Genomic DNA, 18,691 nt, shown 5'->3' with positions numbered 1-18,691 from the left:
CAGATTTCCCAAATTCCACCTTTCACGGTATACTGGAGATCTCATGTTGTGCTTGAGTTTCCAACTCATACCACCAGATCTATGATGCAGAAGGTGACCTTTCAGTCCTAAAGCATTCTTGGGTTGCTAAATGTGCAGGTGCCTTATTGGGTGTCCTGGGGCATTGATCACATACCTTTATAATTAACGAGCTTTGCAAAATCATGTATTGGAGCTCTTGCTCAAAATAAGATTTACACGTTTTTTTGTTCTGTGTGGTATTTTCTAATCTATAAGTTTCTAATCTCCTGCATGAATTAACAAGACTGCATTTTTTTTTTTCCAAAATCACTACAAAATGAGATTGTGGGCATGCTTTTTGATCTAGTTCATGCAGCATTATTTGCTGTAACTTTATATCCTAATGAAACTTAATTCCAAAATATAATGGAATAGGTAAGTGTTTTATCTTCTGTTCTCTGTTCTGTTGCTGTATGGCTTCATGCTTGTAAATATCAAAATCTAGCAATACATAAAATCAATAAATGTGAGAAAGTCAATTGCTAATTCTTTACTTCTTTTTCTGTCATGCAGGTAATACTGATTTAGCAATTCAAGAAGAACTGATAGAAGTATCTGAAACCGATGAAGGGTTTTACTCTAGGGCTACTTCTAGTACGAGTCAGTCTGCCCTACCTAACAGCAGCAACATGAGCAGTAAGAACCTTTTAGGGAAGAGCCAACGAAGGTCTGGAGGAAGCAAAGCTGGAGGAAAAGAAAAAGAAGGAGACACCTGCAGAGAACACTTGTCACGAAAACAAACTCAGAGAGCCATGAGTGAGAATCTAGAGCTTGTCTCTCTGAAGAGACTGACACTGACAACTAGCCAGTCCCTGCCCAAGCCTGGCAGCCATAGTCTGGCCAGAACAACCACTACTGTGTTTAGTAAATCCTTTGAACAGGTCAGTGGTGTGTCAGTTCCAAATAATCGTGGTGGTGTATCTGGTACAGAGGCAAACAGGCTTTCAGCTTGCAGTCTTCAGGAGGAAAAACTGATATATGGAACAGAAAGAACAGATCTTCCGATTTTAAGCAAACAACCTAATCAGCGACCTCCTAGTATTAGCATAACTTTGTCAACAGATTGATATTAAATTGGCAAGTATGAAAAATAAAATATTGAGGGTTTATGCTGATATTGGTACATTAAGCTCCTTAATATGCTATACATTACTTTCTTGCACCTCAAGCCCATAAATTCTTATTTGGCTCACATTTGACAGTAATAGTGAATAGACAACAGTTGTAATTATTTTGTGTCAACTTCTAATAGCTTGGAAAGTTCCTCTTTGTTTTACTGTATTTATACACCTGTTTGCTTATGGCTTCATGTGAAGTTTACAACTTCACCAGTTTAACAAGCATAGATTGGTTGTTTAACCACTGACCAAGATGTGTGGCTTTTTACAAATGGACGGTATGGGAACAAATAGAGACTCTTTCCCAGATTCTACTTTTTCACTACCACTTGGCATAAGCCAAAACTGCAAGTACTTGTTTTAAGAGGAGTCTCACAGTATGGGCATGAAATTTTGGGATGGCATTGTAAGAACAAACATTCTCTTATGTTAGCCATGAGAAAGCTGTGCTTCCATGTAAGGTTAAAACCAGAAGCATCAGTTCAGTGTTTGATGTTATGGCAGTTTTTGTAATGGTAGTTAGTACATGTTGCAATGTTCATACTTTATGCCTATATGAGTCTGAATTATAGATGCATTTTGGTTTTTCTATACATCTTTGAAACTGGGCTAGAAGTCATACAGCAGCAGTACTTGTGGATGGGAGTTCTTATCAGTTGCTATAGTAGTCACTCTGTAGACCTACAAATTGTGTGACAGACTCTGTCTTTCTTTCAGATTCTTGAATATCAGGCTCAAAGCTACTCATTGAAAAGTTGCTGTCATCATTATTTTTGTTATTTATGGGGAAGAGATGTGCTCATGTAACAATGTTATGTAGGAAATAAGGTATGAGCCCTTTGCACTGACTCAAGCAAATCAGGAGCGTGAATGTGTTAAACATGAACTTCTTACCTGAGACTAAAAGAATACTACCAAAGGATGTGTACTTCCAGTAACTTGCAAGCACAAAGGGAAATTATAATGTAAATATAATTAGCACTGTAATTCCTAGTCTTTTATATCTATTATTTTTCTAGTTTGAAATTCTAAAACAGCAGCCTGTTCAAGGTTACCTAACCTTTAACTTCCAGTTAGTTTGGTGACCTTGTTTGATACCAACTTTTATAACATTAAAATCTTAATTAAAAATGGACATTAAAACTTCTTATGCAGAAATTTGGAGAAGCAATAGCTGACAAAACCACTCCAGTAGCAGTGATTAGCTGATAAACAGAAGATATATTATTATGAGTGGAGAAATAGGGTGAACATCTAAGGCATAGTCATTCCCAACTGCCCAGATTTCTGCAGCTAGTGATCCCTTATTGTCAAGAACCTTGTAACAAAACAAACACTAAAATTCTGGTAGACTTTCCTATTTGCCTGGAGATAAGTTTAGAGATCCCTTTTTGACTTAAACTGAAGCACAAGTAACTTTTAGCAGCTACTGTTATTCAGGTTATAGCAATTAATAAGCTGGTTAATTAATGACAAGAGATGAGGAGACATAGTTGATAGGGACAAGTAAGTTGTATGATTCTACTTCTAAGACTGCAGACTAGATGTGTACATTTCTTAATACTCACCAAAGTATGTGGAATAGCTGCATCAGTCTATAGATGTTTGTCTTCACCTGAGCGCCTGAGTTTAAATGAATGTGCCACACTTTCTCATTCTTCAGTTTGTTGTGTGACACTGTTCTATTCTAGCAATGCAGTATTTCACCTTTTTACAGTGAAGTATATTCTTAATTGTACATGAAAACTTACATTCCTAATGTATAAACTACAAGGTTGTCCTGTTTAGTGTTTAATACTTTGGCCAGTGAAATAAACTGGTTCTTTGAAATTGTATGTTTTGTAAATACTTTGTACAGCAGAAAATTTTCCCTCTTTTTTTACAGGTTTTTCTGCAATACACATTAGACAGCACATTTGTTTCAGGTTGACTAAGACATGTGGCTGCTGGAGCATGCATAACCACAAGCAATAGAAAGGTTTTAGGCAGCTGATAGCAGACATTGGCTAGCACTACACCTACTGAATGCAGAGCTCTTCCTTTCCTTGATATTTGTTCTAGACATTATGAAAAAATGACCTGCAGAGCTTACAGCTGCCTCCTGATCTGCTCTTGCAGTGTAGCATTTAAGAATACTTTGGAAACACTTTACAGTAATATGAATTGAAATATAAATTAGGATAGATAAATAAAATTGCAATTGACAAATGTTTGTTGTGATGGTATTAGTTGTGAGTTAGTGTTATGGGACTAGAATTTTTAGTAATTCTACAGGTTTGGTTTTGTTTCATTTAATTCATGATTGTTTCTGTTATCTCCACAGTAGACACTCTTTCAAGCTGGGTGTTGGTATAAAAGATGTTTATTATACTGGGAAGATTTAGTCACTTTAGCTATAAATAATTAGAATTTCAAAGTATCTAAAATGCCATAAAATGTAGATATTTAACATAATGTTTACAGTACTGTTGGCTACAAGTCAAACAGTGTTAAAGTAAAGTTAGTTTATCCTTTTATTTTATCCAGCTAATTATTCTAACTGTGGTCTGGCTTGAACCCAAGACATAGGCTCATACTGGTACAGCTGAAATTACATAAAGCTTCATATTTTTTTGAGAAGATGATAAAAGGAAGTGCTAAAGGCTGCTGTTTCTATACATATGTGGCTTCATATAAATATGTGTGTATTGGTCTCTGGAGCAACTTACACAAAGAGCATTTTTTTGTGAACTGACATCACACCTTTATACTGATTGAGTCTAAATAATTTCTTTCCTGATGTGAGTAATAAAACCTTCAGTTGTGCTTCCTTCTTTTCTTAAAGAAAAGAAAAGGAAAAAAAAAAAAAGGCAGGATAGGGGAGAGGGAGGGCAGAATTATTTGTTGTCCAAATTTCCATGGTGCAGGACTGGGGGGTAGGGGGGAGAGGGAAAGGGGGAAGTAAGGCAGGAAGCAGATATATTAATTCTTTCACGATATTTCTAAAATTGTCAAGCTCTTGGGTTTTGAGCATTATCTGATCACTTTCGACTGATAAATGAAAAATGTATATTAAAAAGTAGAGGTCTTCTAACAGTGTAAGGAAAACCTATTAAGACATCCCATATTGTAGTCTACCCAAGAGTGGGTAGTTCTGATGAATACACTCCAAACATCACACACGGCTGCAACATTCTGCAGGAAAAATGTTATGTAGGAGTGAATCATCTCAAATTATAAGAGAAGTTGTTTTAATGCTGACATTTATAACTGACCTTACTGTTTGAAATCAAAGGGCACTGTTTCCAATGATGGCTTTGAACAGCAACACTTTCAAAACTCTGTTGAAGCCGAGAAGAATTATTTTTGTTGTGAGAATCTGTAACATTTGTGCAAAAAGCGTATGGCCTCTAACCACTTGCATTAGAGCTGCAATGACTTTTCTGAAGGGAGTGAAATGTCCTTGAATTGCCTTGAATACCTGACAGATTTGACAGGTACAGAAATATATAGCTATTTTAGCCACACTTGTCTCTGAAGAGGTCTATTCTGATTTCTATGAGGATTCCAGAAATTTCTAACTTAATTATGTCTGGTATCTTTTGTCAGTGTTTGAGGCTTACAGTGCTGTATATAGGTGTGTAATATATTGCCTTTTGTATTTGTATAATTCTACTTCTAAGACTAGATGTGTACATTTCTTAATATTCACCAAAGGCTGTGGAATAGCTGCATCAGTCTAAAGATGTCTGTCTGTGCCTGAGAACCTGAGTTTAAATGAACGTGTCACACTTCCTCATATTCTTCAGTTTGTTGTGTGACACTGTTCTGTGTTTTAGTAATGCAGTATTTCACCTTTTTTACAGTGAAGTGTTCTCTTAACTGTACATGAAAACTTACATTCCTAATGTATGAACTACAAGGTTGTCTTGTTTAGTGTTTAATAATTTCAGCAGTAAAATAAACTGTTTTTTTTGAAGTTGTATGCTTTTGTAAATACTTAGTACAGCAGAAAATTTTGCCTCTTCTTTACAGGCTTCGCTGAAATACGCATTAGCAATTTCTTTGTTCAGTTTTCATTACGCGCATCTAGAAGTCACAGAAAGGTTGACCACGTTACTTAAAATATGCTGAATACCCATTTTACAGAGCGTAGGCTCTGCAAGTGCAGCCTTGTCAGGTAAGACACTTGGCTGAGAAACACTGACTGACAGGTGAAAGGTGAGTTCAAGCAGATGAGTTGTAAACTGGTTGATGGCAGGAGGAGATGACTGTCCTGTCAGTAATGTGGCACTACTTGGGCAACTTGGTAGTTTTGATGGTCTTAATATAACTGTGGTTTGATATGCAGTTATCTGCAACGTGTCTTTATTATTAGATCTTCTATCCAGCAATCTTCACTGTGTTTCTGTGACCTGCTGGCCATCTGGGGGCTGTGGGCCGTCTTTGCTGCAAGGGCGTGTGTGGCTGGCTCATGTTCCCCTTGTTCATGAAGCCCCCCGGGGCTTTTTCTGCAAAGCTGCTTTCCAGCTGTCTGGCCCCTGTGTGTGCTGGTGCCTGGGGTGGTTTTGTCCCCAGGGCAGGACTTGGCGTTGTTGCCCTTTAAACTTCCTGAGATTCATGTGTTGGCTCACGTCTCCTGCCTGTTGATGTCCCTGTGAATCCCAGCAGCACACCCCTCTGGGGTATCGACTTCTCCTCCCGGTTTTGTGTTACCTGCAAACATGCTGAGGGTGAGCTCTGTCCCATCAGCCACCTTCATTAATGAAGAGTAACAACAGGAGCAAAGGTGGCAGTGAGTACCTCGGCCTTTTCCATGTCTCCTGTCAGCAGGTCCTCTGCCCCACTCAGCTGTGGTGTCTTGTTTTTCCCTAGTCTTCCTGTTGCTGATTTTCCTGGTTTCAGCTGGGATAGAGTTAATGTTCTTCCTAGTAGCTGATATAGTGCTGTGTTTTGGATTTAGTATGAGAATAATGTTGATAACACACTGATGTTTTAGTTGTTTGTAAGTAATGTTTGCACTAGTCAAGGACTTTTCAGCTTCCCATGCTCTGCTGGGCGCACAAGAAGCTGGGAGGGGGCACAGCCAAACTGGCCAAAAGGCTATTCCATACCATATGGCGTCATGCTCAGTATGTAAACTGGGGAGAGCTGGCCAGGGGCAGGGATTGCTGCTCAGGGACTGGCTGGGCATCGGTCAGCGGGTGGTGAGAAATTGCATTGTACATCACTTATTTTGTATATTTTTTTATCATGATTATTATTATTTTCCCTTCCTTTTCCGCCCTATTAAACTGTCTTTATCTCAACCCACGAATTTTACTTTTTTTTTTTTTTCCCCCCAATTCTCTCCCCCATCCCACTGAGGGGGGAGAGTGAGCAAACAGCTGTGTGGTGTTTAGCTGCCTGCTGGGTTAAAACACAAAACCGATGATATCTCTGCTGAAGCTTTTCTTGTTGCCCGTCACCTCCCTTGCCAGATTCCACTTCATTTGGGCTTTGGCTTTCCTAACCCCATCTGTGCGTGCTTGGATGGTGCATCTATAATCCCCCTAGGTCCCCTGCTCTTGCCTCCACCTCTTGTATGCTTCTTTTTCATGTCTAAGTTTAGTTGAGAGCTCCTTGTTCATGCATCCAGGCCTCCTGCTGCCTCTGCTTGATTTTCTGTGTGTTGGGATGGACCATTCTTGAGCCTGGAGATGATTCTTGAACATCAACCAGCTCTCCTGGGCCCTTCTTATCTCTGGGATGGTCTCCCATGGGCATCTACCAAGCAGATTTCCTGTGCAAGGCAAGTTCTGTTCTTCTGTAGGTCCAGGGTTGTGATCCTGCATTTTGTTCAAGGTTTCTTTCCTTTCCCCAGTCTCTGGTGCAATGCTGTAGAGAAACCTGTATGAATGGAAGAGCTGTGGTAGATGGCAGAAGTGGGAGATCTCACTATGCTTTTTTCATTTTTTTTTTCAAATGTCAGTCTTTAACCTGTTCTTTTGAATGGGCAAAACTCAATTTCCCTTCATAAAAATGGGTGAGAAAGGAAATCTCAGATTCCTAACATGTCACTTGAACAAGCTAAAAGTTTTCTTTTCCAAAAGGTACGAATTAGACTTGATGCTGTGATTGTCCTGTAAGTGTGTAAGAGTTGCTATTTCAGTTACAGTGGGTGAAAGGCAGTGCTTCGAATGGGCTCTTACGTGGTTTCAGGTCGGAGTTGTTATTGATTTGTGAAAAAAAATGTGTATTTGAATCTTCTCTCTTCCCAAAATGTGGTAGGGGAGTACAAAATAAAGTAATGGTACCCCAAAATACAGCCCTTAGTGGAGGATGGGAGTACCTGAGAGCCTGCTGGACAATTCACACTGAGAGGGACGTTTGGAGGTAATACAATCAATTAGTAACGTTACAGAAATTACATTTATTTCTACAGACTTTACAGCTAGCTGCCTGCATTGAGCTTGTAATAATTATTTTTCATGTTTTATGTTAATCTAGCTCTGTATTAAAGATGACTTCAGTATGGGGGTTTTCTCCCAACCCACAGCTGCCAGCTAATAAATGTATCTGCTAATTCAGGATAGTGGGAAAATGTCACTGTGACTCCAGAAACCTTTGTGAAACAAGCCTTTATGTTGCATGGTGCTCGCTTCATTAACTTGATTCCTAAAATGAGGTTGTGTTTAATCATCTGTTACCCTAAATGTGCTGGGACAATGCTGAAATGTAATGGTGCGGAAAGACTTGTGGAAGTTAGTCTGAGTCACACCGTACTTCTGACAAGCTACCTAGTTGTTGTTCTCGTCATTAATGCTGCCCAATACTGGCAGTCCTCTGTGTAGAGTTTCTTGGTCTGGACTATGATGGTAGATTTTTCTAGTGTGAGAGGATAGGTTTCGGAGGAGGTGAGAAGAAATACCAGCTTTTACCTCCACAACACAGAACAAAGTAAATAGAGGAGTGTCAGCTATTAGCACACGAAGTCCTCAGTGCAGATATGATTTTCCTCAGTGCAGATATGATTTTCCAATGTTTCTGCAATATAAATCGTGAACCAAAATAATGGACAAACATTCAGTGCTTTCTCTGAAAAGATACTTTGCTCGTGCATGAAACTTGAATATTATCTTTGATTCCTCTCAAAGTAGGAACAGAACAGTGACTAATTTAAAACATACATATAAAACCATGTGTTATACATATGTGTATATATATTTTTTTATATATATATACCTGGTTTCCTCTTCAGCTAGTCAAGGTATGGAGGTTGTAGAACTGTTGGGGAGACTACTGAAGCTGGCAAAGACTTGGACCAGCACTGATGTCAGTGACCTATGATACCATCTAAAATAAACGCAGCTAGGCACTAAGAAGTTGTACTGTCACTGGTGTATTTTCCTTGTGGTATCATCTGCCAAGAGTAAATTGATTTTAATATAAATGATAAAGGATCTTGCACTTATTCCTTAAATATGTTTTAAAAAATAACTATTAATATTTTTTTTTAATTTTTTGTTGTTAAAATGCATTGTGGTTTCATTATTGTTAATAACCTGCAGTTCAGACTTTGCTAATAATTTGGATTGAATAATTGAATTGGGATAACATTATATACAATAACATTTTGGAATCAAGTGCGAGCCAACTGTCATACCAAATGTCAGCTTTCAGCAGACTGTCCTGCCCCTAAAATGTTGGTGTTTGAGAAATCTGCTATAATAAATCGCAAAATGGAAAGACTTTGGAAGGTAACAGTATTGATATTCCCCAGAAAATTGTTTACTTGTTAGTTCATTGGGATTTATATTCCTCATGTCAGCCATTAAAGAAAACCAGTCCAGCTGCTATTTAGCTAAGCTACTAATTTCAGCTCTCCCTGTATTGACTGGAGAAAGACACAGGCACTGTCAAACTCATTCAGCACATCCTGAGCTAGGGAGATCGCCTCTGACACCTGAAAAGTGTTCATCCCACCTCTCGCTTCCTTCTCATCCTGAACAACCGGCTTAGCATTGCTGCCTCGTTACTGCTTCCTACTGAACTGAATCCATACATCCCCCTTCTTCCTGCGTAAAGCCAAAATAAGCTTTAGCAAAGCATCAGTCACTTCAGCATAGCTCCGAATGCCAGCAGCTGTCCTATTTTTACTAAAGGCTTTACAAGCAGGCAGGTGTCTAGGAAGAACAGATCTGGTTTAGTAGTTCTGCTGGCCAGGATGTAAAGATCAGCTTGAAATAATGTGGACAGGGGCTGGGGGTTAAGATTCAAACTGCATCTGTTCAGATTATTTGAGTAATCATGAAGTAGTTGCATTTCTAAATGCCTAAAACAGGGAAGACGGAAAGAACTGGAGCACAAATCTCTCTCTAGCATTCCTGTTTCTGCCATTCTGGCTTCAGGATCCCACTTAAAAGTATGTAATAGCTTTATCAGCTTTTGAATTTAAATGTAGAATAGCAGCAAGGCTGTTAAAGCTTCCTTACAACTGAATGATACCTGTTCAGCTCTAGCTGAATCCTCCGACAAATCTGAGGCTTGGTTCTTAACTATTCAGCCAGGGAAGGAGCTTCTCAACTGCCTCGCATGCTGCATCAAATTCATAACTTTAAGCTTCTTTGGTTATCCATGAGAACTTACTTTTTCCTACAAAAGCATTGCCCTTGAATCTAGCATGAACCCGAATGCGTTTCAGGTGTTCAAGCCTTCCCTAGCTCAGGCCAAGGAGAGATTTTCATCACTTCTTCAGTCTTTGCCCAAGACAGGCTTCCCGATCCACACCAGATGTGTTGTAACGCTGCCAGCCTTGTACTGAGGCGTTCGTGCGGCAGCCCGTGCCACGTGCGGCCGTAGGAGTGAGGACAGAGGCCAGCGCAATCGCCAGCTGGAGGGCTTTTCCAATGCTCAGCCTTTGCGTGGGCGGACCTCTATGGTGTGGAATAGCAGGAGGCTGGATGCACCTCCCAAATGGCCAACTGGGGAGGCCATTTCAGAAGTCTCGGACTGGACACTGCGTTGAGCCCAAGCAGCGCTTCAGCTGCCGATCTCCTGAAACACTGCAATCCAGCTTCTGAACGCAGTAGTTCACTGCTTTGGCATCGTTACCCAAAATAAAATATGCTTATGGACAAATAACTTGAAGGAGAAATTACTGAGCAATAGATTTCTCCAAGATCCCACACTGTATGATCCATCTTTTTCGTAAAGCTTGGCATGCGTGATACATACTGCAGCACGATACGTGTGCTCCGTTCTCGATGAACGACAGTGTTTTTTACCTTAGGAGCAGTATTGGATAAAAAACTGTGATGCTTGCGAGCACGACTAGTTTTGACGCATTCTGGTAATGGTGAGATGAGTAACTTCTTAAATACGCCAACAAAATTAGTTACTAGCTAGATCCACTTATAAGGTATTGTTGCCATAATGTAATTTCAGGCAGAAAAGCAGCGCCTTGGAAGACTCTTTATTCAATCTTGAGATATTGGACAGCTTTAATATGCCTTGACATTCAGTACCACATTCATAATCCCTGTAATTATTCCTTCCTACTCTAATAAGAGCAGGCACTGTACAGCACAAGTACTGAGGGATAGTTTTGTTTCATGCTTGAAAGGAGGAACACGTCGTATAAAGCACACTTTGTACTGAGCTGTGGGAAAAGAGGTGAATGGGAGGCTAAACCAGAAGCTTTAAAAGCAGTTCAAAATGTCTAGTACGCTTCCTCTCTGCCTGTCTCTGTAGGCAGTTTTGAATGAATGAAGAAGCTGCACAAAATGAGAGAGGCATAAAGCTGAGAGCTTACTGGAGGGGGAAGACCTTTTGGAGGAAACCTCTTCTCCCATGGCTCCCACCTGACTGCAAGGGCAGGCATCTTCCCATCAGGCAGGGCTTGTGCTATGGTGTTCTGCCCCTTCCCTCCCTCAGCCTAAAACTGGTGCCTCTGTCTCCCTGGAGAGGAACCTGAGCGCTGGTGGTGCCGCAGTAATAAATACAGGAAACTAATGCTGAAACAACCCAACATGGGACTAGAAGAGCATTTGTGGGCAGTACTGGTGGCTGCGCTCTGCTACGTAGGTTTAAGTGTTGATGATCTTCTTGTCATGCTTTGGTGTCAAGAAATGCGTGACTGGTACCTGAAGCCAAAATGTTGGGAACTTCTGGACTGTTTCTGGCAGAGGGTTAAAGAAAAGGAGGAGAGGCAATGAGTGGGTGTGAAGAATTTTCCTCCTAGAGGTGGCCACTAGGCTGGCTATCGAGGTGCCCCTTAAACTGAAGGCGACAATGGAATTAAGAGGACTTGATGAATGTACTAGCCGTCAGCTGGATATCTGAGGGAGTTTATGGAAGAGAGAGTGCAAAGGCTACAGCCTTTGGTCAGATCTGACCTTACAAGGTGTGAAGGAGGCACCGATAAGGATGGAGGGTTGGAAGTTGGCCATCTCAAGGCTTGCAGATATCAACCAAAGAGGAGAATGAGGAGCCTGCAGTTCACAAGGTACATGGAAACGGCAAGTCTGGTGTGATGGAGGAACAAAGCTGTCCATGTGGCATGGCATAGCAGATCTGTCCACCCAGGGCAAGAACAAGGTGCAAATCTGACTCTACAAGAGATGCCAATAAAAAAAATTGCCGATTGTCTCACTGACTTGGCCAGTGTGATGCGACTGAGAAGGGTTTTTTTTCATAATGCAATGAGTTTGCATCACAGGACTAACTGAGACCACTTGTGCAGCAGTATGTGAAAATGTTTACTATAGAAATAATAGGCTGGAATAGCTTTTGTAGGTGGAGTATGAGCATGGAGAGATCCACGGGACTGAGAAATGGCACAGGTAAAGGTAAGGTTGGTGGACTAGTGCAGCACACGAACAATGTGGCAGATTTAAAAAAATAGGAAACGACCATATGGTCTTGGAGCTAAAATTTCTTGGGAAAAGAGTAGTAAAAACATTTTAGTGGGATAGTGTTACAGGTCTGCTATAATCCTTTGGGGAGACATTTGTAATCTTCACAGAGGAATGTTAACCGACACTGTCTATTATGAGAGACTTAAATTTTCTTGCTATAGATTGGAGGACAAATTCCATCAACAATCGTAGGTCCTTATTGCTTCTGGAAGTCATAACTGACATGCTTGTTCAACAAAATGTTCCTGAACCAGGAACAGGGTGTGCTGCTTCAGGCTTGGAGCATCTTTATGTTACATACTGCCGGGCAATGGATTCCTGAAACTGGGAAAAGAAGTAAATCAGCCCTAGGTGGGAACTCGGCTGGTGAGAGCTCCCTTCTGGTGCGTAAACTGCCCTGCTCAGCTGGGGCTCTGGTGCTTCTACACAAGACTTCATTGTACCACTGCGTAAGACTTACAGTGAAGTAAGAGTTATATAAAATAACTTTGTTGTTGTTTTAGACAAACAATAACAATAGACCTTGGATGAAAGGACTTTTTATTTCAAAAGGGTGAACTTTGAGAAATGAAGATGGCTGGACAGTGAAGTTTATTGGCCTGAGAGAAAGCAAAAAAAACCCAAAAGCTCGAAGAAACTTTAGTCAAAGGACAGAGTCTCTAGCATTTGCACCTTAAGAAGGGGAGAAATCTTGTATGGAAAGCTGGCATTGAAATATAATTCCCTTTAAAAGTGTACTTGAGTACCTGTAAGGAACTGAATGAAGGGGGAGCAGAAGAAAGCATACAGTCAAGGAATCAGAAAGTCTTTGTGATGGACTGAGTTACCAGAAGACAAAACGAAGTTTAACTTTTGCAAAGGAAATTAAAATACATGTACAGATTCCTTAACTATAAAAACAGAAAAAGGAAAAAAGCGCAAAGGGAGAGGAGCAGGAACGGGGGCTGAGACCAGCAAGTGTAAGAAAATGTTTTCAAGAAGATTGACATTGCCACCCCATGGCCAGTCAGTACAAGGACATAGCGATGCACATCCAAAGGCTAAAGCAGAACGTACGGTGAGGGTACGTTCCTACAGTCACAACTGCTTCTCTGAATTGACAACGAAAGGTCGGGCGTCCTGGGTAGCGCACAGCCTGAGCTGTTCATCGTTCCCACCGCAGACACCAGGGTAACCCCCACAGGTTCACTTAGATGCCACGGTACGTGGTCTGAATAGGGTGGACTCCCTATGCCAAGAAGAACGACCCAGTGACTCTCAAGGTCAGCGGCTGATCTTTAAGCTTTTCGTTATCACAGCAAATTACGTTTCCTTGAGGCTTCAAGCAAATGTAATAGAAGCCTCCATGTGGTTGGTTGTGCTGTGCTCTATGGAAATACTTGCATTAAACTTTTTCTTTGCAGCTTTCATTACCTGGACAGAGGATGTGAAGCACAGCAGGGTTACAGTCCTGAAGTCACCCTGTGCATCCCCCTAGCAGCCAGAAGGAAGATGTCCCATAGTGTTAGAGACTTGACCACATTTGCTCAAATCTCTCAATATCTACTCAGTGGGCAAGTTACTATCTAGCGTAAACTCCCCTAGCCTTGCCGGTCACCTCTTCTAACCTCTACGCTATTCTGACAGGCAAATCAAAATGTCAAAGTCAAATAAAACGCTGAGCACCTATGACAGCAGGCTGTCATATGGAAAACAGAAGAAAGTCAAAAAGGAGGTTCAGGGTGCTCAGACAGCCTTTTTCCTATGGACTAATATACAACACATGCTCTTAGAAACAGCATGACAGAAAATACCCACTCTCATTCAAGAGCAAACATGGAGCACCTGTATCACTTCACATATCGCTGTACCTCTTAGGTGTGCATGTGACTGTCATCAACTGAGCTCATCCCAATTCATATTTCCTGGGAAAAATGTCTTTTTCTGTAGAGTTATAGAGAAGATGATGGAATTATCTGAAAAAAACTACATGGAAGTATATGAGAATGTATGATTAAAGAGAAATGCTGGTTAGCTACTTAATAAAACTGATAAATCCTAACTTTTTATAAGCTACTGCATTGTATAGATGAAATGAGAGTTTTGCTGTCATAGCTGATCTGTGCTAATTACAGCAATTATAATGCTTGTGGAGAAGGAAATTTGCAAAAAGTATATTAAGTGTTCAGCACTCAGCTGCCTGTCAGCTGAAAGGAAGGCGAGTTAATTGAATGTAACAGTCTATCCTCTTTCTGTTGTAAATCAGTGGTTAATTATAGTGTGCAGCTGCATGGCCATATGTCACTTGCTCTGCCGTAACAGTAACGTGTCGTGTTATTGATCACTGCACTGGTGGAGCTGAAAGCTGCTATACCCTTGCACTAAATGCCTTGCAGAAGTCTGATTGGTTTCAGTGTTGCATAAAGCTAATCTTCATTCAAAGTGTAGGAATATCCTACCAGAATCTAACGTATATTTAGTATGTTGTATTACAGTGTGAATTTTTTTTTTTTTACTATTGCTGTGTACTGTAAATAGACTTAAATATAAAAGAAAATAGATGAAGTGGCACAAATATCCCCTAGGAGCAAGCACAGAATTACCAAGAAAAGAGCTGTTGCCAAGTGCAATTTTTCTGTAGACTTCTTGAAGCTAAGCAGAGCTGTCCCGGACTGATTTAATGTCTCCAGGTATCTGGAAATTTGCTACTTTTAATCTATAGCAGCTTTGATTGCCCTCTAAAAAGTGCAGAGTTGTCTAAAGGTCTGCTTTTCTCAAATGTTTGTTTTCTATTTGATAATATACTGGTGCCTGATTTAAAATACTGCTTAGAAACTAGGTATGGTTTTCAAATCAGTGTCCCATAGAAATCGTTCCTGTACCACACCTCTCCTGGTGGATTTTCAGGCCAGAGGACTGGTCTGTGTAGGTGCAGACATGGCAAATGAGTGTGGGAATAAAGACAAAGCCTTAAACGAGAGAGGCCAGTTGCTTGGGGCGATAAGAACCCAGAGCCGCAACCTGCAGCCAGTGGGAACTGGGGATAATGGTGTAGTTACTGGAATATTTAAAAAGGACAATAAGGAATATAGACTAGACTATATTGCCAGACATTCCTCTAACTTTCCCGTGTATGCACTTTTCATCTGTGAGGGTAAGTATGTATTTGGCATGACGGGCAATACGGTGTGGTGGAGAAGTAGGCTTAATGTAGCTAGCTAGGCTCCTTGTGAAAGGGAGGCACTTTCCAACACAGATCAATCGTGTCTTCTGTTCTGCTTCAGATAGCTCAATATTGGACATCACGCCAAAATGTGATGTTTTGTGGTGCCAGGAAAACTGTTACTAGTCCAGTTTATTAGACTGAGCATACTGTAGCCAGTGTCTTTAATAATTTTTATTCCCTATTAACTAGAATAAAAACTGGTGAGCACCATAAGGTATTTTGTTGAAAAGGGGAGTAGAGTCTTTACAACATTTGGCTGTCTCAAGGTGAGAAAACGCTCAGCTACCTTGAACTAGAGGAGAAAGCACACCACTTAAACATTCACTTATCCACCTGTGTCTGGAAAACAGGGAGTTAGGTACCTGTCTAAATGTTTGCACCAGCTTACGCTGAGAACTCAAAAGCATGGATGGAAAATTAAAGGATAATTAGTGCTTTTGCCCATTTAGACTAGAGCCCTTGATGCCACATTCTCCTCATGATAGCTGCAGCCAGAAAGGTTTGCTCCAAAAGGCCAGCACAACACGGATCCAATTTCAGTAGATCAGAATCTCGCTGAAGACATCGCAGCACGTGCAGTGTAAGGCAGGAAAAACGTTTCATTAACTTAGCTGCATCGGCACAGCATAGCTCAGATATGGTATTGCTTTCTTCTCTCACGGTTTACACCACTTAATGGGAGGCTCCAGTATCCTTTCACAATATTTCCACTTACCTGAAATGAAGGTGGATGTTCTGTTTTCCATCAGCAAACATCTTGACTTCCGAGTTCAGTAAAAGTGGCGGTGGTGATGCCCTGAGAGCAGAATGTCGTCCTTCATCTTAGATGGTGTGGTTTTATTGCACCTACCTTACCCTTCCTTTTTGGGTATGTAGTTTCATAAATAAGCGTCCTTTGCATGCAGATTATTACTTGAAAATCAATGGCTTTCAAATTTTTTTCAGGCCAGCACTGAGATACCTCATGGAACCAGAGCTTTCAACATGTGAGCTCTGAGCTTTCTGCAGTGGCTTGCTCTGCTTGGTCCTACGTTTTTGGTGCTGTGGCTTTGATTTTGGAGCATTTCTGGAGCTTGCCTTTGTCATATGGTGGCTGCTCAGAAAGCGTATCACTTGTACGCCCTCTGTGGCATAAGAGCCCTCTCTAATTTGGCTGCTGTTGGCCTTGGGTTGCTCCCCCTTGCCTTGGCCATCATAGGAAGCCACAAGCAGAAAAGCAGGGGCTTGATGGGTATCGTTCTGGGGCTCTCTGCTCCAAAAGATGAATGTCATTTCTGAGAAGCATTTTCATTTCTGAAAGTACAGAAATCTATCCAAGAGCCTGGTAGCTACTCAAACACGAGACTGTTTAGGGCAGCACGCCCAGAAATGTTGGTATTTGAGCTGAAAATGTAAGTGTTCATACATCCCACTTCCTGCGTTTGTCTTTGTGTAGTTATGGTATGACTCGGCTTTGTCAGGCGGAAACAAAAATATCATTCCGCCTTTTCCATTTTACTCAGATGGTATTTTGCAATGTACATATCTTTCACAGGATTACACGAGTGTAAGCTCTTCCTGATAGCTGTTCTCGGCTTAGTGGTGGCTGCTCCCATCTAGTTGTTTGCAGGCTTACTTGGAAACTGCAGTGACAGAAAACAAAGAAATAAAGGGTCCTTCTGCATAAGGAACAACTACTATTTACGATTCCTGTGAAGGGAGGGAAATGGAATATCCCAGGTGACGAGGTTAAAAACAAAAGCAAGACACGATAGCACTAGTGTCACGGAGAGCCTACACAGATGTCACAGTGTTACAGCCTGAAGTAAAAGGAATTTATTTCTTCTTGTTGCACAATGGTCTGCATGCTTTCAGATAATATAGAGTCTTCTAGCAGTGTTTATCAAACTTTTCGCTTTCCCTCTGTGTTAACAGAAACTCAGTTTCCCTGAGGTGAGTGAGAACAAACCACAGTTTCTGACTGTAGTGCAAACCTGGCTCTGGAGGAAGGGAACCGATGCCCCTAATTAAAGGTATTTTATAGTTACAGTGTCAAGACATTGATTCCATAATTGCAGTTTCTTTGCGCTGGCCTGGCCAGGAAAAAGGGTGTTGCTGCTGAGCAGCGCTGTGTTTTTCTAATGTTTTGTATTTCACTTGCCAGACCTAATCATGACCTTGCAATCTGAAAAACAGTCACCATCTATACAGGGCTGGGTGGGAACATGAACTACTCTTACACAGAAATGCCAGCATGTTGAAATGCTTTGTTCCTAAATGGGACTTTTACAAGGAAAAATGTCAGAAACATTAGTATATGTCTTTTCCATTGTCCCTCTGTGTGTTCTATATAAAATATATAAAAGGAAATAATCACAGAATCATAAAATGGTTTGGGTTGGAAGAGACCTTAAAGATCATCTAGTTCCAACCCCCCCTGCCATGGGCAGGGACACCTTCCACTAGACTAGGTTGCTCAAAGTCCCATCCAGCCTGGCCTTGAACACTTCCAGGGATGGGGCATCCACAGCTTCTCTGGGCAACCTGGTCCAGCGCCTCACCACCCTCATAGGGAAGAATTTCTCCCTTACAGCTAATCTAAATCTACCCTCTTTCAGTTTAAAGCCATTACCCCTTGTCCTATCCCTACGTGCCCTTGTAAAAAGTCTCTCTCTTCAGCTTTCTTGTAGGCCCCCTTCAGGTACTGGAGGGCTGCTATAAGGTCTCCCCAGAGCCTTCTCTTCTCCAGGCTGAACAACCCCTACTCTCTCAGCCTGTCCTGATAGGAGATGTGCTCCATCCCTCAGATCATCTTCATGGCCCTCCTCTGGACTGGCTCCAACAGGTCCATGTCCTTCTTATGTTGGGGGCCTCAGAGCTGGACGCAGTACTCCAGGTGGGGTCTCACGAGAGCGGAGTAGAGGGGGAGAATCATCTCCCTCGACCTGCTGGCCACGCTGCTTTTGATGCAGCCCAGGATGCAGTTGGCTTTCTGGGCTGCAAGCGCACATTGCCGGGTCATGTTGAGCTTCTCATAAACCAACACCCCCAAGTCCTTCTCAGGGCTGCTCTCAATCCATTCTCTGCCCAGCCTGTATTTGTGCTTGGGATTGCCCCGACCCATGTGCAGGACCTTGCACTTGGCCTTGTTGAACTTCTTGAGGTTCACACGGGCCCCCCTCTCAAGCCTGTCAAGGTCCCTCTGGATGGGATTCCTTCCCTCTAGAGTTTCAGTCACACCACACAGCTTGGTGTCATCGGCAAACTTGCTGAGGGTGCACTCAATCCCACTGTCCATGTCACCAACAAAGATGTTAAAACAGCCCCAGTCCCAACACCAACCCCTGAGGAACGCCACTCGTCACTGGTCTCCACTTGGACATGGAGCCGTTGACTGCAACTCTTTGAGTGCGACCATCCAGCCAATTCCTTACCCACAGAGTGGTCCATCT

The 18,691-nt window shown here is 41.6% G+C and overlaps 1 protein-coding gene across 3 annotated transcripts in view; it reads left to right on the top strand.

Annotated features, from left to right (window-relative positions):
- HYCC1 (hyccin PI4KA lipid kinase complex subunit 1) overlaps window positions 1–5,142 on the top strand; it is a 52,563-nt gene extending 47,421 nt beyond the window's left edge. For 2 of the 3 annotated variants that reach the window (XM_075492979.1, XM_075492980.1), the window contains exon 12: window positions 574–714. Coding sequence is in view for 1 of the 3 variants with exons in the window: in XM_075492981.1 (XP_075349096.1) it covers window positions 574–1,127 (554 nt within the window). In the remaining 2 variants the exon portion in view is untranslated. Of the gene's footprint in view, window positions 1–573 lie in introns of all 3 variants that reach the window. The other variant, XM_075492981.1, reaches the window with a different exon arrangement.
- The last annotated feature ends 13,549 nt before the right edge of the window (window positions 5,143–18,691 follow it).

Source organism: Mycteria americana, chromosome 2, assembly GCF_035582795.1.
Source record: "Mycteria americana isolate JAX WOST 10 ecotype Jacksonville Zoo and Gardens chromosome 2, USCA_MyAme_1.0, whole genome shotgun sequence".
Classification (NCBI taxonomy): Eukaryota; Metazoa; Chordata; class Aves; order Ciconiiformes; family Ciconiidae; genus Mycteria; species Mycteria americana.
The sequence above is the reverse complement of the archived record's forward strand: the minus strand, read 5'-3'. Positions and strand labels throughout refer to the sequence as shown.